General features: G+C 40.9%; 1 protein-coding gene across 2 annotated transcripts in view; it reads right to left on the bottom strand.

Moving 5' to 3' along the window:
• Positions 1-3165: 3165 nt before the first annotated feature.
• The window catches only part of LOC103540055 (putative adhesion G protein-coupled receptor E4P), a 30375-nt gene continuing 10199 nt past the window's right edge, over positions 3166-23341 (bottom strand). Inside the window, exons 3-11 of one of the 2 annotated variants that reach the window (XM_070622841.1) lie at positions 20107-20157; positions 18003-18125; positions 14849-15001; positions 12556-12593; positions 11763-11940; positions 11115-11222; positions 9268-9448; positions 8239-8406; positions 3166-7187 (exon numbers count right to left, since the gene is read on the bottom strand). In XM_070622841.1, coding sequence (XP_070478942.1) covers positions 11932-11940; positions 12556-12593; positions 14849-15001; positions 18003-18125; positions 20107-20157 — 374 coding nt within the window. In that variant the 3' untranslated portion in view covers positions 3166-7187; positions 8239-8406; positions 9268-9448; positions 11115-11222; positions 11763-11931. Of the gene's footprint in view, positions 7188-8238; positions 8407-9267; positions 9449-11114; positions 11223-11762; positions 11941-12323; positions 12594-14848; positions 15002-18002; positions 18126-20106; positions 20158-23341 lie in introns of those variants that run through there. The other variant, XM_070622840.1, reaches the window with a different exon arrangement.

A 23341-nucleotide genomic window follows, 5' to 3' on the forward strand; every position in this document is an offset into this window, starting at 1 on the left:
AAGAAAAATGGAAGGCATAGGACAGATTCTGAATGGAAAAAAGGAATTTATGGAACGTTTTCAGAAGAGGAACCTTGAGAAAAGAGTTTTATCTATGGTAAAGTTGGCTAAGATTAAAATGAATTTAATTAAGTAAATAAGTTCTAATCTCAAAAGTAAGCTGGTGCAAAATTAGAATTTGATTTTCTCACTCTTAACATGATAATTCTCTTGAACTTTTCATCTGCTCTTGATAAAGAAATTATAAAGAGTTTTCTTTACTTTTGAGTAAATCTACCTAAAAGACATAAATTCTAAGTTTTGTCAAAATAATTTCCTATGTTCAAAAAGGCCAAGGTCTCTCTATTAAGGTTTTTAAAAAGCATTTAGTAGCTCTCTATGTTTACTTTTAACATCTTCTGTTGTCACTTTGGTTAAGTGGATAACTAAGCATTGTTTCACAGCAACCATTGATCCTATCTGACCAAGTGTTTTACAACATTTGAAATTTTTGACAAAAAATGCCAAAATTCAAATTCTACATGTTTCTTTTGAACTAAAATTAATTTTGAAAGTTTCCAGTGGGCCCTGGGACTTCTCAAAGAATTTGTTCTCTTTTCCTATAAAAAGGGCGATATTAAACTAATTAGTCTTAGTAGCTATATTAAATTTCATGGGAAGCATTGTCAAGTAAAGGATGATAAAACTTCTTAGGTTATATTGTGTGGCAAAATAAAAGTTATTAATATAAGTGTTTTAAACATTATATAAAATTCTGATCTGTCCTGGTTATAAAATATTATATGTCACAGAAACAACACAATTTCTTTGTCATTGCCATTTTTAAGTCTTTTGTCATTTACAGACAGTTATTGATTTATTCTGGTGCTTTTGAAAACATGTTTCATCTTCAAAGAGATTCATGGAAAGGACTTTGACACTCTAGAATTCAGCTTTCTGATAAACACTCAGCTCATAAAAGTAAACTGGGTAAGAAACTACAGAACTCTAATGGAGAAACTGATGGCTTCATAAAAGTGCTCACAGATCAAGATCAAGTGTCAGTTACATGGGACTGAATGAACTGATGAGAATGATTATAATTTTTATAACATTCTGTTTGAAATATTGCTGATTTTTTAAAATCTTGTTTTGCCAGATTTAAGAAATACATTTTATTTTCTATATATAAATTATAAATTTAAGTAAAAGTCATATAGTTATCTTTTTCTCCTTACCTTATCCCTCTGGAATTTACAATGAGTGAATATTTTTACTTTCATGGCAATATAGTTACTTGCATAAGTTCAATCAGAATCCATTCTCATTATAATAGGATACAATTGGAAACACTGGTTATATTACCAAGGCTTTGACTGGAATGTCATATTTGAGAAAGACATGCATGGACTCAGATATGACCAGAGACCTTTAAGGAACAAAGATTGAGTTTATGGAACAAATAAAGTCCCTTTTAACTTCACCTGGTACCTTGCTTACAGTGTTCCCAGCAACTTTACCAGGCGAGTAAAGAAAGTCACTTCTTGGTAGGTGCAAGAATCTCAGGATATTTTGTGAAACCCCAAGAAGAGGAATTTGTCCAAATCTATAGGTATTGCAGGGAGAGTCATGTGACAAGTTCTTGGCTTGGCTTTTCTGGTTTCGAGAGGCCTTTAAATTTCAATCTGAGATTCCTTATGAAAACTCCAGCAAAGAAGATTTAAAAGAGGCTGTATGAGCATTTGCTCTTCTTACTGTACTTATGTAAGTATTGGGCCAAGTTTATTGAAACTAGACTTATTTTGCAAACCAGTTTGTCTTAATTTGGCCAGCTTTGGTAAAAATGAGGGTGATTTTAGAGAGAAAAATATCTTTCAGTAGAAACTATAATATGCATTGTTGTTCTGTTAATTGTCTTTGAGGATCCTGTTTTCTTCCTATAAATTGGACCGGATCCTGAATTCTTCTAGTTTCCTCAAATATCTGATTAGAAATCTCCAAACTATCATTTTCAATTTTTCCATAATTTTCATTTGGAATCATTGAGAACTGAAACCACCCTTTTTCCTGAAGCTCTGCAAACCAAAGCAGAACAACTTAATATAAACTTAAGAGATATCACCGTGACAGCCCATGTTTACACAATCTTCATGCCTGTTGCTATATAAGCCACGCAAAAATATACCTGAACACCTAATGACATCATCAAAGACATTTACAACTGTAAAATATGCTTTGTACCTGACATCTGGAAATCTTCTTGACTGGCTGTCCCCTGGACTCAGAAACTGGTTTCCACCATTTAGCCTTTGTTTTTGTCTTGTTTTCATACAAATGTGTCTTATTAAATGCATGCCTGCATGATTAGAGGCCTAACTTTGGTAGCCTCCCTGCATTGCTGCCTCCTGAAATGAATTTAGCTGGACTGACCTATCGTTAGGACTGAGAGACTGGTTGGTGTTCAGTGAGATGGAAGAATCTGCCAACGCAGCTTCTGGACTGTGAAACTTCTTGAAGTTTCAAGGATGGGAATGTGGAGGATAAAAATGTGCCCCCTCCAAAATGTGTCACTCTGGCTTAATTATTCTTAAGAACAAAAGACTCAGAAGGAAACTTTGATCTTCCCCCTAATCAGCAGGAAGTTGCTAGAGCAATCGTCACCCTATTTCTCTCAAGACTGAGGAATGTACAAAGAAAAGAGGGCATTGAAACAGCACATAAAACGTTGACCAGTGGAAACTAGTTCTTCTTCCTTAAAATCAAACCTTGCTCAATAACAGAGACTGTACTGCACACGTGCCAGACAGGAATACATAGCCTGGTATGACCCTGTAATCAAGAATCTTCAGAAATGTTACCACTAGAGCCTTTTACAAGGTCAGAAGTCCTTCAATAAGGAAAATCTGGCTTCCAGCAGCCTATGTAGCTTGATTACCATTTATGGACTGATTCAAGACTAGCCAGTCAGCTATCCCCCAACTCCTTAAGTTTTTCCCCAAACTTGTATCAGAGAGACAGATTTGAGAGCCTTGTCTCCTGTCTCCTTGCCACTTGATCTCACAATAAAACTCTTTCTTTTCTAAAAGTCAGTGCCATAGTATTGGCTTCTATGCACATCAGGCAGTGAGTCCTTGCTTGGTAACACTGGGCACAATGTAATAAAAGAAACACAGAAGATGGAGAATGCTTAGGATACATTTTATGTATTAAACATTCATCAGCCAATAACATTATTTAATCCATAATGTTTTATTCATATCTTACTACATTTTTTCCATTGTATTTTCTTGCCTCGACTGGTGTTTTAGGATGCTTGGTCCAGGGGTAGTTCAGAGAAAACTCAAGGTAGAATTCAGTAACTCTCTGGTCTTTGTAACTGAATGACACGATTAAATTTTAACAACTTATGTTACTATTGTAACATTTTAATCCCTGAAAATTGGAATTGGGTCTGGTCCTGTTGTCAAATGTGCATTGCAATGCTATTGATTTTCCCCATTAAATTGTTCTAAATCATCTCATCAATCTATAGTTATTACTGCCACTTTGTAATCAACAGTGACCAATCCCTAGACCATTAATTCTTAGCAGGGATCATTTTTGTTCCCACGTGGCAATGTCTGAAGACATCTTTGATAATCACAACTGGTGCTGGGGGACGTTACTTGCATTTAGCTGACAGAAAGCAGGAATATTGTTCAATATCCTACAATGCACAGGATGCCCCCACCACAACCAAAAATTATACAGCTCAAAGTTCCAATAGTGCAGAGCTTGAGAAATAATGCTCTAGGTGGAGGCAAAGAACATTTAATTTATCATCTTTGTCATTCTTACCTTCAAGAAGCTTGTAATTCCGAGAGGCATGATTTACAAAGACCCACATCATTTGTGAAACAGCACACAAAATATAGGCTAAATCTTGTGATGCAGACCACAATAAAGTGAGTAAAGGAGATGTCATTGAAGGTCTGAATAAGAAGAGCGTTCTTGAAGGATGTAGAAGCTGATTCTTGGAGAGTGCAATGGGGTAAGAGAGGAAGAAAAGAAAATAGAAAGAAGGCAGCCTTCATATTGGGAGGGAGAAAAAGTGTAGAATCGACGGGACCAAGCCTGATGCACCCAGGATATTTGGCTGGTCTGTTCTGTCTTTTTGCAACTGTCTCGGACCAGAGAATAACAGCAACGTTAGCAGGACTTAAACAGAAGGATGTGCCGACTGCCCAGGAAAGTTGCATGTTGTTTTTCGGGAGCTAGTTCCCAGGAGCTGCTATTTCTTGTCCCTGTGGTTTCGGCCCCAAGCCATCATATTTCCATTTTCAGTTCATGGAGATGCTTATTTCATTTTTAATATGGTTTTCTTTTTAATATATATTTGGAATATATTATCTGTCATTTTATTTGAAGCAAAAGGAAGATTTTCTCTTCAATTCACTGGATCCTTTTGATGGGAAGTGACCCCATAAAATCTGTCTACTTATAGGCTATTTTTTTAACAGAAAACAGAGTCTACTACAGTGACTGAACTGTAAGCTGGTTTTTTCAGATGATGCATACATCTTGGAGGTCTTTTTATAAAAGCACACGAAAATATGTCTTATTTAACAAATTTGACTGCATATTATTCATTACATTGTGTTGATGAAAATAATAAGAATAATTAGAAGTTTTCACATATTGAGGTATATGGGGAAGCTGTTCTGGTTTAAACCTGATTCAGCCTAAAACTTGTTTTTTCCCAGAGCAGCTTGACTTATGGCCCGTAGAACATGCGTTATACATCTGCTTCAAACATTTTCCCAGAGCAAAGAATGCACTCATTAAAGATAAGGATGAACATCTCCCTCTCTGATGCCAATACTAGTCCTTCTTTGCAGATTAGCTTTTCTTTCAGGAAAACCAAGGTCAAGGTGAGCTGCTGTGTGCGCTGAGCTGCAGCAAAACGTCTCCTTGTGACTTTGAGAAAAAGAAAATTGTATTCCTATCACGTGTGTTCTTTGCTCTGAAACAGTATATAACCATGCTGTAAATCACGCTTCTGCAAAGTGATTTCTTCTCTGGTGGAGATTGCACTCCTGGGCTAGTCCTCAGCTTGGCTCAGGTAAATATCACCTTATATTTCTAATCCATGGATTGGTTACTGATTATTTCTGTCAATGATATGGACATAGAAATTATGTAAACAGTCCTGATTGATTGACAACTTGTTTGCATTACCAACAGTACTCCAGTCAACATACTTGGAGAATTTTTGTGAATACATCTGTTGTATTTAAACAAAATGCCAATTATTAAATGTGAGAGTGCTCTTTAATTCAGATTTTTGGCTTGGGCTACAGCAAAGAGTCAGTTCCAATAAGAGACAACCAAGAAAACTGTGAGTCACTTGTTGCTTGTCAGACACACATTTAGTCACATTCAACAAGTTAGTAAACAATTAGCAAATTGATCAAATAAGCAACAATGAGCTAATGAAAGCCCTGTGCTGCCTTATTCCCAGGATTTGATCAGCCTTTCTTGGCCTACAGCCACTATTTGCTCCCTACTGATGCATCAAGGTAAACCTTTTGTCCTGGATTAAGCAGTGCAAGGGGCTCACGGTGACCTCAGGGCAAACATACAATGGTCCAGTCTGCTCCAGAGAGACTCAGGGGGACTGATGCTGTGGTTTCCTAATGTTTGGTGGCAGGAAGGGATAAGCCAGGCTAGCTTGGCTGACCTTTGAGTGTGGTACCCTAGTGGACCTGTAAATGTATTTACAGGTTTCAGGTAACATGTTTACACACAAAGTGCTCCTTTTTCCTCCATCCAACACATCACAGCAAATAATTCAGGGTGATACAGTATATCACATCACTTTGAATTTATGTATCATATCATCTTGTATTTATAAATTACACTGATCACAATATCCTTAGGCTAAATTCATAGCTGTGGAATTTTTAAATGAAAGCATTATGGACATATTAATTTTGGATCGTTAGTGCCAGATTATCCTCCTGAAAAAGGTTGCATTGTATGCGAGTTTTATTCATGTAAATTTGAAATTGCATGATATAAAAAGTCATACTGCGGGCACGCATTTTGAAACCACGTGAATCTCCCTAAATTTTAATTTCTCAAGAGGAATCACATAACTTCGAAGCCAGCAGGTGGAGTGAATCGTACACTCTGCTTATATTGCTGCCATGTGGAGGAGACGCTTGAGGTGTTTAAGCAGAGAAGCAACAAATCCTTTGTCCAAAACTTAAAATCCCACACAAAATTTCCTTAAATGAATTATAGTGGCTCTTGGCCGCTATTTTAACATTTACTGTCGTTACAATTTAACGTTGTTTTAAAAATATTGTCTAGTAACAAAATTATCCATGCCTTTGTTAATTCTAGTGATGAAAAACACACCGCAAATCCAATAAGCTTGGAAAAGATATTAGAAACAGTAAAACAAAGCAAATAAGGCCAAACCACTGCTGCGATACATCACGCTTGTTTAGGTTGGGAGCATTTACACGAGGACATGTTCGAGACGACACTAAAAAAAACAAAATTATCCTTAACCATGGCTTAGGATAGTTTCAAAAGAGTCACCAGGGAAATAAAACAGGAAAGTGCTGGTGACCTGACCACAAGGTCATGCCTGGTGACAGGACACCCCTAAGCGGGGATGGTGGTGTGCTTTTGCATTGCAAGAATGCAACCCCCTTTTTTATACTTATTCTTATGGGAATTATTAAATTATGAAAATATTCAGTGATGCAAGATGATCGGGAGCATAAAACGCAACAGCGAGGCCAAAGAGGGATCTTTGAGCTGAACCAAGATGTCATCAATTAGTTTTGGGCAAGGTGGTAATAGTTAGAAGAAGAAAATCCACTTAGTTCCCTGATCATTAGAAAGGATTCTTGGAGCATTTAATTGCACGTGATATATAATACTGGATTCTGGCTCTAAGAATTCTCGCACGTGCCCTTTTCTCTCTATGGAGATAGAAGCCAAAATAGAGGAGTGTGTCAGCACGCATTTTCATAGGAAAGATGGATGGTGGCATTTGTCCGATCCATATGTGACCACGGGGGGGCGCCGTCCAGAAGCAGCTCGGCTTTCTGTTCTTGCCAAGAAGCAGTGACAAGATGAGCCTGAGGCGGCGGTTGGACAGACGCGGTGTCTCTCCTGTGACAGAATTCTGATGGCTGCCCCAGTTCCTCCTACTGGAGGGGAGAGAATAGGGAGAAAAAGTTGAAGGGAAATTAATACTTCAGAAATAAGCTAAAACTTCTGGCATGTCTAGAGATGACAGACTAGAATTTCTCTAAGATCCAAAGCTCAGTAAAGAGGTCCTAATATCTGACTTCGTCTAGAGCCTTTTTCCCCAAAAACACCATCTATGATGGTTTTATTTATTTTATTTTATCTTTTTACAAACATTTACAGTGTGTTAGCTGCGTGCTGGGCAGCATTTACCTGTCTTGCTCTCTGCTGTATCCCCAATGCCTAGAACAGCATCTGACATACAGTAGGCGCTCATATATGAACTTGTTGAATGAATAAAATGAGGGCATGCATTTCAATATGCAATATAATGGTTTTCATACAGTAAATATTCAATAAATGAGAGCTAAAAAGAAATAGGGGAAGAATTTAGGTAAATTTCTTTAAACCCGAGTTATCCTAGACATGGTAGGGACGTGGGGAGTTCAGAGGGCAATGCTTTTCCACTGGTGAGTGGGTTGCCTTCCTTTTGGTCCGACCAGGAAGCTTTAGCTCTTGCAGAGTAACAGGTATTTTTGATTTCAAATCACCTTGGACCTTTCCACTGTAAGGGCTGATAACTCAACTTCTCAATGTCTGAGAACTTTCTCTGCTAGCTTGAGCTCACTCTGCCCATGCCCACGGAAGCGTCAGAGAATTAATATCCCCCAGATGCAGCTTTCAACAAGTGACTGGAGAAGGTGATGTATGAATGCTTCGGCTCTCTACCTGTCCAGTTAGGACGACTCTGAGCTGTGTCTTCTACACTGACTCCAAGAGTCCTCCAGAGGGAATTAAGCTTCAGGTACCCACGGTGGTAACTAGAATGATAATTCTCTCTGCGTTGGCTTCTGCCCTTTTCCCATTTCACTTCCCCAGTCTCCAACTGGTGCTTCCTGGAATTAGCTTCCACTGGATTCCCTATCTTAGAGTCTTTCTAAGACACGAAGAGGACCTCCCAGCTTCCTAGACACAATCAGATTCACAGGAGGGGGACATGAATCTTGGTACCTTTGGGACAAGAGCCAAGAGCACAGCAAAGCTTGAAAGATGGGAGAACTTGCATTTGGTGTAAGAATCGTTGCTGCCCATATGAGAGCAGCCCTCCGTTGACCAGCTGCCCTCCTTCTCCGATCCTTTCCAGTAGACACAGAAATGTTTTGTCCTGGCCCCACCAGGCTGGAAAGAGGATAGCATAAAAATGTGTCTCTTGGGCTGCCCCGTGGCCGAGTGGTTAAGTTTGCGCGCTCCACTGCAGGCGGCCCAGTGTTTCGTCGGTTCGAATCCTGGGCGCGGACATGGCACTGCTCGTCAGACCACGCTGAGGCAGCGTCCCACATGCCACAACTAGAGGAACCCACAACGAAGAATACACAACTATGTACCGGGGGGCTTTGGGGAGAAAAAGGAAAAAATAAAATCTTTAAAAAAAAAAAAAAAAAAAATTCTGGTTTTATCATTTCAACTCCATAGGTTAGTCACAGATGCACTGGGTTGGAAACTGACTTGGGAAAACTTTCATCACCTGGAACAATTGTGGGGAAGAGTTCTATACCACCACATCTGCTGTGGGGTTTAATTATCATTCATTCTGCCCTTCTCTGGTCACCTCAGAGCCCAGGGGACTGGTCCTTATGAACTCCTTCACCTAGGCTCCTTGTCATTGGTGGAACCAATGAGAGGAACTGGTGAGAGGTCATTGGATGAGAGGAGAAGGGAATATTTACAGAAGTCTGAAATATAGGAGTCTGCATTTCTTCCAGACTCCTTTTCTGCTCCACGTATCTCTATCTTCAGCAGGGAATTCCCTCTTCCATGCCTCTAGCTCTCCTAGGGCTCAATAATATTCACCCCTCCAATTGCCTTTTTGGCTCAAATGTGATAATAGCTTCCCTTGGTGACAGTCTCTAGTTTTTCTTTCAATTCTTGTTAGTTCTCTTCATTCTGAATGATCAGAGTTGGGGTCAGTTCCCTGCCAGGACTCTGAAAGTACATCCCATTAAGGTAACGCATAGAGGACCAGTCCTGGGTTTTGCTCACCTGAGTATGTTGGAAGGTCAGGAATACAGGTTTAGACAGATCAACCTTTTCATTCATGCCAATGGTGCCATGATATGAGAGATCAGTTTCACTCCCAGTGTCCCTCTTCTCTTATCAAAAAAGGATCCATTCAGCACATCCCCAAGAGATCGATAAGTGATAAATGCAACTGCACTCCTCTCTGAGAAAATAAGAGATAAATCATTTTAGAAGGTGTCCATAGTTTGAAGAATCAGTACACTAGAGTCTTGTGCGAGTCACAAGGCAAACACAATGTATAGTCAAAATGACCTTGGAAATACCTTAAATTGCCCAATCAACGCATTACATGTAGTTTGGGGTACAGCATTTTGTATATGTAATGAGTGTTATAATACACCACACATTATAAAGGATACATATGCAATATATCCCATTGATACGTTGTAAAAATATATATGAGCCCTTAGACATCAAAATCAGAGTCATGAGGCAAGATGTTTGTCCTCAGAAGGTGGGACTGAGGTAGGATGAGGAAACCATACATTCTCATCTTCCATCTCAAGCTCACTCTGGGCTATCTAATTTAGTGGAAAGGATGCAGGATGACCCATTCGATTTAATTCATTCTCCCTTCTTCCCTCTCTCTCCCTCTCTCTCTGGCTCTGTCTTCGTCTCTGTCTCTCTTTCTCTTTTCCTTTCTCCCTCCTGTCCTTTTCCCCTCCCCTTTTCATATGAGAATAATTTAATTTATAGAAGATAAATGCACATATGACACTCTGTAGCATGATGCAGTGTTTCCTCAACTGCAACTATGTATTTGTGTGCTGCCATCCCAGTTTTAGCGAAAGCCACTTACTACCTGTATTATTATTCACTCCATTTAAAAAACAAACTCATTTTTATATCTTTTCACCTCTCTGGCCTGCATTATACAGCTCATAGTAAGGACTGAAGATTAATCAGTAGCCAGAAACTTTCTGGAGAAAATGTGGCAGGCGTTTTACTCTTTCAAGGTAACTGGGTCTTTTTGAAATATTTTTCACGCATCCAATAATTAATATGTTTATTCCTTTAGTCATCTAATATTTATTGAGCATCTGCTGTGTGCCACACAGTGTTCTAGGCATTGTGGTACAGCAGTGGACAAAACAGGCAGGGTCCCTGCCATCAGAGAGTTGGCATGATGGGAGTGATGGACAGCAAACAAATAAACACATTAGAAAAATATTGCATAATGTGGATGCTATGCAGAGACTTAAATAAGGTGACGGAATAAAGCAGGGGTGGCAGACTACTGCCTGAGGGTCAAATCCAGCCTACAGCCTGTTCTTGTAAATAAAGTTTTATTGGCACACAGTCATGCCCCTTCATTTATACATTGTCTATCGCTGCTTTCCCACTACAATATCAGAGTTAAGATCATCTGGCCCCAAAAGTCAAAAATATTTACTATCTGGTCCTTTCACAGAAAAAGTTTGCCAACCTGTGGGATAGAAGAAGACTGAGTGACTATTTTAAATAGTACGATCATAAAATGCTACTCAAGGGGAAGAGTGTTTGAGACAACATTCATCTGCCACTACTGAGTGTTACCTTTTCAGACCATCACATGGAAACAGGGTATGCACCTGCCTGTCCCTTTTAAGGAAGCATGTCAAGAGATCCCTGTTTGAACCTCAGTGTGTGTCACAAAGTGTGCCCCCAAAATTGCCTGGTTGTGGTCAAGGCAGATCTTTTAATTTCACCAAGTAGAAACCCCCCGCTTTGAAAATTTTGTAAGTCTCCACCTCTTGGATGGTCACCTAGAAACAAAATGACAGAGCCTAGAATTTGCAGGTCAAGAGAATCTATCTTAGGTACAGTACCTCTTCTGGCTCCTTTGAAAGCAGCAGTGCAGTCAATATCCATTGTGTTGTTTCCAGCTTCCAGAAGAGTCTTCTCACTTGTCTCACTGCACTTCTTGGTTTCATAGACTGGAAACATTAAGAAAGTGAGTCCTGCTTTGTTCACTTATCATGGCTAAAAAACTTGTAGAACTCCCTTCTCTGAAAGACCTTTTACTGGTGATTTAATTCTCTGCATGCCAGGTAGACCAGATGGCACACCGCTCCCTCCACATTTCTGGCTGGTGGGGATGAAATGGTCAAAATGACCTAAGCAACACACACTGACCACACAACCCAGGGGAAGAGAGGAGGTGGCCAAGCTTCCCAGAGCTGGAACTAGAGTGGGCAAGCCTACCCTTTACAGAGAACATTTACAGGGCAGAAAATGTTACATAACATGTACTGGAGTGCCTGATGCGGAGGGGAACTTAATTTTTTAAGTAAGAGAAGCTAAGCATTTAGAAGTTTTCCAAGGAAACAGTCACCTGGGAGCAGATCTGCTGTATTTGGGAAGAATCTCATGAGTGAACTCTCTCCGTGCCATATAAACATACAAACACAAGGTCTGATGAAAGACCATCCTCATAAAATTTTTTGGTCATAAGGAAAATGCTCAACGTTTCTTACCTATATCAAATTCAGAATTTTCATGCTTTCCTGGAGAAGCAAAACTTGCGTTCCATATGGCCAATTCCACGTTTTGAAGGACTTGGGTGGCCTGTTTTGCAATGTGCTCTTTGCTTTCATTTTTCCTCAGAATTTCCTTTCAAAGAAATAAATCCAACTAGGTAGACTCCTACTGAAACTTAAGAAAGCAGGAATATACATAAGTGTGGTTGGGTAAGCCCAGAAGGCAATAATATTTATGAAGTTGTTACTACACTCTGTGCTATCAAGCTGGTATGTGTTTTCTCACTTATTACACACAGGCCCATGAAGGGCGTGTGTTATCGTCACCGTATTTATGAGAACACGAAGGTTTAAAGGATGAGAGATCTGAAACCCATGGCGAGTGCCTTATGGAGGAAGAGAGGGAATGGGAAGGGGGATACGGGTGGAATCAGGCTCTGGATGCTTATGCAAGTCTCTGAATGACAGCTGAGGCATTTAAACCCTTTCCCAGGGCTTCTAGGTCTCTGTTGATCCTCAAGACCAGATAAAGGTTGTGGGAAGCTGTCCTGGGCATTGTAGGATGTTTAGTAGCATTCCTGGTCTCTACCCACTAGAGCATCCTGGGTGGGAAAACCAAAAATGTCCCTAGACATTGCCAGATGTCCCCTTGGGACAGAGGACAAAATCACTCCTGAGTGAGAACTTCTACGTCCTAAAAGTCATAGGGATCTGTGGTAGTATTTGAGCAGGAGAATGACATGGTAAGACTGATCGGCTGTTCCCGAAACCTAGGCTTCACTTTACTCACCCAAGTGTCCACCGACGGTTTCTCATTATGAGCATCCTCTGGGAGAGAAAAGAAGCCATTGAATGGAGTATGAGAGTTAACACGCCCTGGTTCCCATCCCTTTTTCTAATCATCCTCAAGTTGGGTCTTTCCCTGATGCTTCCACAACCTATCCGAATACTCCTCTCAGAAGTCCCAAATCTCTTCCACAGTAGAATTGGAAAATGGAATTAGGATGGAGCCTCCAGTTCAATAATTCAGTCAATAGTATTTATTGAACACCTACTGAAAGCCAAGCATGATGCTAAACCTTACGGATACAGGTCGGTAAAGAGCTGACGGGCAGCCCCTTGTGGGATTTTCAGTCTGGCAGAAGTCACTAAGCAAATAACGATAATTAAATAGTTAAGTGATTGCAATGGTCCAATATATTCATAATAAATAAGATGAGATGGCTTGAGAGTATAAAGAAGATGGGTCCAGCACATCATGGGGTGCAGAGAAGTCGTCCTGAAGGAAAGGATGTTAACCAAGTTAATAATTTAGAAGCAGTACTAATACCCACAGTCGTCTACACAGCATGATATATAAAGTACCTTCATATATACTATCTCATTTAAAAGAACATAGAAGGTTCTAGAACAGAGTTAAGTAACATGACAGCTAAAATTTATTGAGTCTTCCTAGGTGCCTAGCACTACGCTAAACACGTTACATGCCTTAGTAGTCACAGGTGAGGTGTATTCATTCCCTAGGGCTGATGTAACGAAGTACAATACACTGGGCTGCTTAAAACAATAGAAATTTACTCTCTCCTGCTTCTGGAGGCTAAAAGTCCAAAATCAAGGTGTGGGTAAGACTGCAGTCTCTCTGAAGGCTTTAGGGAAGATCTTTCTTTGCTTCTTCTAGCTTCTGGTTGCTGCCGGCGATCTTTGATGCTCCTTGGCGTATGGCAGCAGAACCCCAATCTGTGCTTCTGTTTGCACATGTCCCTCCGTGTGTGTCTCCACGTCCAAATCTCCCTCTTCTTATAAGGACACCAGTCTTCTTAGATTTCGGGCCCATCGTAATCTATATGATCTCATCTTGATTTGATTATATCTGCAGAGACTATATTTCCAAATACGATGACATTCACAGGTTTCACGAGTGGACATGAAATTGATGGCACGCTACCCTACCCAGTATTTTAGGTAAGCAGGTTTCTGAAATGACTCTCAATGATCCCTGCCTCACATCCCTTTATTCACTGCCCATTGACTTGTCACTTCTGAGAGCTCAGAGAAGACTATGACTTCTGTTTTGCTCTCTTTTTATGGCTATTCTCATGTGCTTGTTGTAACAACCAAGCTAGAGAGGCTGACATGCTAAGAACTGGGGGTGGCCTCTCATCAACCACCAGAGAGGAACTGAGGCCTCAGTCCAACAACATCCAGAGACCTGAATCCTGCCAGCAGCCCTGTGAGTGAGCCTGGAGGAAGATCTGCCCGTGGGTGAGTCTTCAGATGAGACTGCAGCTCTGGCCAACACTTTCATTACAGTTGTGAGAAACCCTGAAGCGGGGGACCCAGGTAAGCCGAGCCTCAATTCCTGCCCTACACAGACCATGAGACAATAAACATGTGTTGTTTTAAGCCACTAACATTGAAGTTATTTGTTACTCAGCAACACACAACTAGTACAGTAGATACTATTATCATTCCCACTAATGGACGAGGAATATAGAAGTTAAGGCATCACCCAAAAGTCAGCTGGTAAGTGGTAAAGCCAGAAATTAAATCTAATCTGTCTAACTCAAAACCTGGAATTATACTAGGGACGAGAAAATAAGTAAATCCTGCATGTTGGATCGTGAGAACCTGGTTTCTCAGTGTTGGAGAAAGAATTTACAAATAAGAAAAGAGGGAAGAGTAGATCAAGCCCTGGTGTTGGACTGGAATTGGGGGTATCGCTATGAACTCATGGGCTTTAATACATAGACAGGTAGAGACGTATAGAAAGTGAATTTAAAGAGAGTGAGAGAGAAACAAGTGGAGAAGTCCAGTAGCAAATTAGAGATGTCATTTTGGAAGCCCAGGAAAGAGATCCATTCGGGAGACATAAATTTGTAAGATGTCTACATAGACATGGTTATCGATGTCAGGAGCTTGAATGAGATCTCCCAGGAGAAGATTGCCGAGGACAACAATGGATAGAAGGGCAAGGGCCAGGACACATCTCTACTCTCTCACCCTGGTCTGAAATTGGTGGAACTCTAAAAGGCTTTCCTTCCACATCCTTTCTCATGGTGGAAAGAGTATTTGGAGATTCTTACCATAACAGTCTGGATGATTCAATTTAATGAAACCGGCCACCCAGTTGAAGAGAGGATAATTCGGGACACAGCTGCAGTAGTAACTTCCAATTGTATTTCTGCAATATGATTTCTTCTTGCACTTTGCCAGCCCAGTATTACACTCATCAATATCTGTGAATCAAGAGAAAACATTGTTGTTCGTCTCATAGAACTAAACCATCTCCCTTGCCTGTGAAATCTCTACTACCCAACATTGTTCACGAATATACCCAAAACATCGCCTGTTCTTGGATAAGATAACTCAACATTATAAAGATGATGGCTCTCCTTAAGATAACTTATAAATCCAATACAACGCCAATAAAAAATAGCTACACATATTTTATAGAGTGAGACAAGTTGATACTATTACACAAGAATATCCAGAAAAACCATGCCATGGGAACTAGCCTTACCAGATATTAAAACATACTATAAAGTCTCAGTAAGACAATAAGGTGCTGGTGCATGAATAGATAGACTAATGGGATAGACTAAAAGGCCAGAGATAGACCCAAGCATGTATGGAGCTTTAGAAGATGATAATGGTGGTGTGTCAAACCGCTGGAGTATGGATGGAGTTTTTTAAATGCTTGAATCACACAGTTTATTAAATCAACTTAAAACACACAGTAGCAAGGGACAACAGATAGGATAAGTGAATACAGTGAGGTGTCGCTTAACGACAGGGATACAGTTTGAGAAATGTGTCCTTAGGTGATTTTATCATTGTGCAAACATCGCAGGATAAACTTACACAAACCTAGATGGCATAGCCTACCTCCCACTTAGGCTATATGGTACTAATCTTATAAGACCGCCATTGTATATGCAGTCTATTGTTGACCAAAACGTCATAAATGTCATTATATGGCGCATAACTATACTATTAGGAAAGGGTGCAAGTAAGATAAAGGGCCACACTACTTAAGTCTTGGGTTAGGCAATGTTCCTATGTCCTGCTTCTTTCTGCCACATCAGCCTTGGCCACTAATGGACCACAGTTGAGGTTCAAGCAAAGGGACCCATGGACAGAAGGTGTCCTGAGCTGATGACAGAATTATTTTCGCTGTTGGAAGGACTCAGGTCAAGTACACTTGGCCAGTGGCTGTAACTTACTACTAGTCTTCTCAGCAGTCAATGGGTTTTGTTTAGGTTGCGGGTTGATGTGTTTTGGGCAGAGGATATACAAGCCAGAACAGCTATCACCGAGGAGCGACTGAATTAAGACTCCACAGAGATGAAGTGCTAGTGTGTAGCTGGTATATATCATATATCTGGGGGTTAACTCCCTCTTAGATACTTAATTTGTCATGAATATTTTGTAACTACGTGTCTCGTGTATATTTACTGCTTCATGAATGTTACCATTGGTCTTTCCATTCCTTTCTATCTACATTTAACATACACAAGCCTTGCCTACTAACCACTTATCTACACATCGTATGAGTTTCATAAATTCCATTTGTTTTTTTCCTCTTCTGCAGTAGAACTGAATATTCTCAAGCGTATGACAAATGCACATTACACCTTGGCACATATTTCCCTTCTTATCATGCCCTTTATCCTGGTCAGGATGTATTTTTTAATAAAACATAATGAGACCTGTACCTCACACCATTCTCAAAAATAAACTCTACATGGATCAAAGATAATGTAAAAATGGAGCCATACGATTTGTAGAACTAAACATAGGTAAATTCTTCTTTAGTCTCAGTGTAGGGGAAGGCATTTTAACAATGACTTAAGATCCTTGATAAACTTACCTACATAAAAAATATTTTTTATTTAACTGCATGGCTAAAAAATATGTCAGCAAAGTCCAAAGGCAACTGACAAACAGGGAGGAAATATTTGCAATGTATACAACAGACAAAGGACTAACACCTCTAATATGTAAAGAACCCAAAAATTGAGAGACAAAGAAACAAAAGCTCAATAGAAAAACAGGGAAAAGACATGAACAGATAATTCACGAAGAAGTATAACGCAAATTATGGTCCTTTAACATGAAATGTTCAATCAAATCGAGAGTGGAGACGGTTGAACAACAATGTGAATGCACTTTGATGCCACTGAGCTGGAAACTTAAAAAAGGATAAAATGGTAACTTTTGTTATGTATATTTTATTCAACTGAAAAACGGAAATAATTTAAACAAATAAACAAATACAATAGTGTGCAATTCCGCTTATATGACTCCCCAGAGTAGTCAAATTCATAAAGATAGAAAGTAGAATAGTAGGTGCCAGGAGCTGGGGGAGGCAGAACGAGGAGTTGGTGTTTACAGGGACAGAGTTTCAGTTTGCGAAGGTGAGAAAGTTCCGTGGACGGACGGTGATGATGGTTGCACAACAATGTGAATGTACTTAACGCTACTGAAAGACACATCTGAAAATGGTTACAGGGTAAACTGTATGTTATGTATATTTTTCCACAATAAAATGAAATAAACTAAATCCTAAATAGTCTACTATTTTCTGCTTCACCTTCTGAATTTACACGGCAACTCCCTTAATCAGACATCGAGTTCCACCGATCCGATACTCGGGAGTGACAGTTCCCTTAGATTTTCAAACTGACCTTTAGAATTTGCGGAAATGAGAAGCAGTTTTGGCTGGAGCAGATGGGAGTAACAAAAAGTGAAACTGGAAAACTAAATTGTAGCCAGAGCATGGAAGATATTGAGTGCTAAGATGTTCATTTGTTCATTTGTTCTCTTGGTGAACACCTTTTTATTGGGCACCTGCTATGTGACGTTATTCTCTGTCCTAGGCGTACAGCGGTAAAGTCAGGTACGACCCTTGCCCTTGTGGAATTCTCAGACAAATAAACAAACAAAAAACAGCAGTGTCTGAGACTTCAAGAGGCCAGGATCCTGGGAACTCTACCTTCCTCTAAGGAAAAAACCAAACCAGTATCAAGGATCATCAAGCCAGCATTAGCATGAGAGCGGAAAGGAGATAAGAGCTAGAATTCTCTAAGGACACTGAGCCAGCCCTGCCATTTTTCACCTTGTAATATCACTGCATCTTTGCAGCACTAGCACCCCCATGTAACACAGTGTTTAGGGCTTACAAAGATGCCCCTGACCCCTTCCAAACCCCAAGTTGAGTGTGGATTGCTTCCTTACCTTCACATTTCTCAGAGGACTCGGTGACGTATCTCCTCCCAGCCGTGGAATGAAATCCATCTTTACAAGCACAGTGGGTGCTATTGTAGCAGCTGGCATTTTCAGGGCATGGAGGACAGAAAGCTACAGGGAGCACAGGATCCACTCATTCACTTGTTTATCCATTCATTCAAGAAATATTCATTGAGCATCTATGATACATCAGATGTTGTGGCTGGAAGAATGTCTTCTTGGGAACAGCTCTGTTGACATCCCTTGGCACTCATCTCACTGCTGAACACAGATGCTCACAGCGCTTCACCCATATCCCACCTCTGTCTCTAAAACCACTTTTGCCTGACAGTAAAACTTCCAACTGTCAGCACCTGAGTTTCTTTACTAAGGGATTTCTCTGTCCACCAGAGGCCTCTTTGTTTACCACTTGGCAGGTTAGCAATGTCTTCTCGCCCCCAGGAGCACCCTCCTCGTCACTGACTGTCGAGAGACAGTGTATTAAAAAACCCAGATGCTTTATTACAAAAATTAGACAGAGAGTAACAAGCATTGGTAGGATGTTGAGAAATTGTAACCCTAGTCCACTGCTGCTAGGAATGTAAAATGGTGCACCTGTTTTGGAAAAGAGTATAGCAATTCCTAAAAAAATTTTAAATTATAATTAACATATGATCCAGCAATTCCACTCCTGGTATATATCCCAAAAAATTGGAAAGAGGATCTTGAAGAGATAGCTGTACAGCCATGTTCATAGCAGCACTATTCACAATAGCCGAAAAGTAGAAGCAACCCAAGTGCCCATTGGTGGATGAATGGATAAACAAAATGTGGTCCATCCATACAATGGAATATTATTTAGCTTTGAAAAAAGAAGGAAATTCTGACACATGCTACAACATGGATGAACCTTAAGGACATTATGATAAATAAATATGCCCGTCACAAAAGGACAACTACTAAGTGATTCCACTTACATGAGGCACTTAGAGTAGTCAAATTCAGAGGCAGAAAGTAGAATGGCAGGTTTCAGAGGTTGGTGGGAGAGGGAATAAGGAACTATTATTTAATGGGTACACAGTTCAGGGTTCTTTTTTTGTGGTCTTTTGGTGAGGAAGATTGGCCCTGAGCTAATGTCTGTTGCCAATCTTCCTCTATTTTGAATGTGGGATGCTGCCACAGCATTGCTTGATGAGCGGTGTGTAGGTCCATGCTCAGGATCTGAACCGGCAAACCCTGGACAGCTGAAGTGAACTTAACCACTTCACCACTGGGCTGGCCCTCATGGTTTCAGTTTTGCAAGAGGAAAAGTGCTCTGTGGATGGACAGTGATGATGGTTGCACAACAGTGTGAATGTACTTCATGCCACTGACTGCAACACTTGAAAATGGTTAAAATGGTAAATTTTATGATATATATATATATTTTACCACAATTAAAAAATAAATAAATAACAGAAAAATAGCTTACCCATTGGGGGGAAGAACTCTGAGGTGCATGCGTCTTATGATATCCAACAGTCTCCAGGGGATCAAACTCCAGTTACTCACATGTAACTTGCTTGATAAGGGACCCTATATTGGCCCCTCACCTCCCCATCTGATGTCCCACTCCCAGTTGTGCTCCCTGGAATCACCTCCCAGGCAAATGACTTGCTCTCAAGTCCTTACCTCAGGGGCTGCATCTGGGAGAACCCAACCCAAGACGTGGGGTAGCGGCAAAACTATCTCCAGCATGACTTGGGACAGAAGCTCTTGGAAAAGAAAGGGCGGAGTCCACCATCCACCAGTCATGTGACCTCTAGCCAACTGCTTCTCTAGAGGGAGATTGGTCAAGTGGGAATAATGTCAGGACCTTCTTTGCAAGAATGTCATGAGGATTGAATGAGATGGTACGTGCAATTTGTTTAGCACTGAGCCTGGTGCCTTGCAAGAGCTAAGTAAATGGGATCATGGTAGAAAAGGAGGAACGGTCCCTGAGAGCTTCAAGGTGTAGAAACAAGGCAGCAGAGATTTAGCGTTCTCTCCCTTGAAAAGGGCTCCTTCCCTCCACTGGAGGTAGCTTCCTGATCCCAATTTCCTTACCCAGGTTTTCAGCAATGAGCAGACTCACCTCCAGAATTCTTTGCATCTGCTCCTGACAGAGCCAGCAGGACACCGAGAGCTGAAACAGAAAGATAAAAAGGCAGTTCGGATGGAGGATGCCCTGGGGCTCTGCTTGGCTGAAGCCTGGGTGAGTTAGGGGCTCTGTCTCCCACGACCCAATCACACGTGTGCTGGCTTCACTGTAGATTCTTCCAGGCAGGCTATAAACATGAGGGTCACAGGAAGGCATCCTATACCACTGGGGCATGAGAAGTACATCCTATTGCAGCTGTAAGAGGTTCTGCACCCAATTCTAATGTGTGTATGAATGGGTTCCCACACCAACAAGCAATTCTCGGACACCAGCTGGATGCCCTCCAATTCAGCTCAATTTTGACACTATCTACCTAGAGATAGTATCAGATTACACAGGTTAAGGGCTCAGTCCCACAAGACTTGCCCCACTCCCATTTCCAATCCCAATCGCAAGTCCAGGTTGTCACCTGGGTTTCTGACTCACCAGGTGTAGATTGGAGGTTCCAATGACCCCCTCCTCGGGCTTGATTAATTTGCTAGAGCCACTCACAGAACTCAGAGAAACAGTTTACTTACTAGATCATCAGCTTATTATAAAAAGGATATAACTCAGGAACAGCCAGATGGAAGAGATGTGTAGAGCAAGATATGGGGAAAACGTAAGGAGCTCCCATGTCCTCTCCAGGAGCACCACTCTGCTTAAATGTCCACATGTTCACCAACACAGAAGCTCTCAGAACCCTGTCCTTTTGGGTTTTTACCGAGGCTTTATTACAGAGATATGATTGATTAAATCATTGGCCATTGGTGATTGAACTCCAGCCCCCTCTCCCCTCCCTGGAGGTAAGGGGATGAGACCGAAAGTTCCAACCCTCTAATCACAGGGTTGGCTCTACTGGCAACCAGCTGCCATCCTTAGGTGGCCTCGGGGCTTTCCAAAAGTCACTTCATTAAGATAACAAAAGACAACTTTATGGCTCTCATCTCAGGAGATGCCAAGGTTTTTAGGAGCTCTGTGCCAGAAACAAGGACGAAGGCCAAATATGTATTTCTTATTATAAATCACAATATCATAAGCTGTATGTCCCAATTCCTGAAAATCAAGAATCTCATAAAGCTTTTTCTCCAAGTCTAACACCAAAAGGCCAAGTTTGCAGCCTCCCTTCTATTTCAACAGTCTGTTTCCACTCGTCCAGATCTCTAACCCCACACTGTCCAATAGAAATATAATGTGAGCTGCATAGGTCCTTTTAAATCTTTCTACTAGCCACATTTTTTAAAGGCAAAGAGAAACAGGTAAAGTTAACTTCCTCAATATGATTTGCTTAGCCCAATATTGCAAAGATGTTATCATTTCAACATGCAATCAATATAAAACAAGTTATTCATAAAGTGAAACTGATACCAGCTTAACACAAGGTTGACATGAGGGAAGACATATTGTAGAAAAGAAAACATGTTGTGCCTTTGAATGACCTCTGATTAACTAACTCAGCTGGCTATGCACCCTCCAGATGATATACACGCTCTGTAGATTTTATGGCCCCTCTCAGCTGTGATAGTTGATAACTTTGTTCTTTTGCGTTCCTTAGAAATATTCTGAACCCCAGGCATGGAGTCTATGCTGATAGCCATCATCAATGACAACCGAAAGATCTGGGCATAGGGCACTGCTCCAGTCTCTGATGCATCTTCAGTAAAACAAAGGATTATCAGGAACTAAGACCATCTGTGTCTCCCACCTGGAGACCAGGCCCCTACGTAACTGGCCTTTGCTCCGTAAGATGGTTCTTTCGGACATTAGTTAGCCATCTTTCCTCTTGCTCACAAGCTGTAATAAAATTCTTTCTCTCCTACTGCCTTGCCTCTTGACTCCTGGCAGGTCTTTCAGTGAGCAGATGACTGCTCCCTTGGGTAGTAACAAAACCAGGTGCCAGCTTGCTTTAACTACACTCAGTTGTTAAAAGTATAGTTAAAACTTTACTCCGTTTGCAAAAGTGCTTAGATAATGCATTACTAAAACCTACTCTATAGATAATATCTCTGATACTTGGGTCACCATGATAATGGGTGCTTAAGTTTTTCAGGAGAGTTGAATCCTTGTCCAATTCAGGCTGGTTAAGACCCCCAACTCATCAACTGGGCCTGCAAAGATGACTGAGGTGACCCTTTGACACTGAGGAGCTGAAAACCTCACCCTCAGATCATGGCAACACCACCATTTTGTGAACGTGCGTCCTATGAAGAGCCGTGAAGCTTGACTCCACTTGCACAGATCATCAACTACCTCACTTTTCCTTATCTCCAATCATCTATTCCCACACTTCAGACCACCGTGCTCTTTTATCCCATAAATACCCCTAATCCCCATTTTTGGGGAGGCAGATTTGAGACTGGTTCTCTCTCCTCGCTTGGCTGCCTTGTGAATTAAACCCTTTCTCTGCTGCAAACTCATCATCTCGCTGATTGGCATAATTGTGCAGCAAGAAAAACAAATCTGGTTCAGTAACAAAAGTATTTTACATTCTTTTCTGTGTGCATGAAGTCTCTGAAATCCAGTATGCATTTTGCACCTGTGGCAGATCTCCATTCGGACTGGTCTCATTTCTAGTGCTCAGTAGCCACGGGTGATTTGTGTCTGTGGTGCTGGACAACACAGGTCTAACCCCTTAAGAACTAATGCTCTATCTGGAGTAAGAGGAGATCTGAATAGCACAGCCACAAGAATCCTGGGAGCCCAAGTACTGTGGCAAATTTGGAATGGATAAAGATATTTTAAGGATGATTGAAAAAAAAAAAAGTCTGCCACATTATTAGACAGAGGCTTTAATTAAAGTTGGAGATGAACTCAGAAACGCAGAAAATCTTTCCACATATTTCCTCAGATCTCTGCCTCAAGGTAAGATAGGCTGGGATAGCCTAGACACTTGAAAAATGGATTTTCCCTCATCCCTTTCATGGCAAGCAGGTTGTGTTGGAACCCTTTGCTAAAATCTGAGGCATCTGCTTTCACAGCTAACATCAGCCTCCAAATAGTTTAAGTTGAATGGGTATAATCTAGGTAATTTGGATTTGTATCATATGGAAGGGAGAGGAGTAGTAATCTGCCCATGGCCCGTTTGGATTATTACGGAACAAGTCCCCTAGACATGATAAGGCCAATATCTGCTCTTCCTACCTCCTCTACAATATTTATGATGTTCTGCTTCATGGATGCTGACAAAAAC

The sequence above is a fragment of the Equus przewalskii genome, chromosome 6, assembly GCF_037783145.1.
Source record: "Equus przewalskii isolate Varuska chromosome 6, EquPr2, whole genome shotgun sequence".
Classification (NCBI taxonomy): domain Eukaryota; kingdom Metazoa; phylum Chordata; class Mammalia; order Perissodactyla; family Equidae; genus Equus; species Equus przewalskii.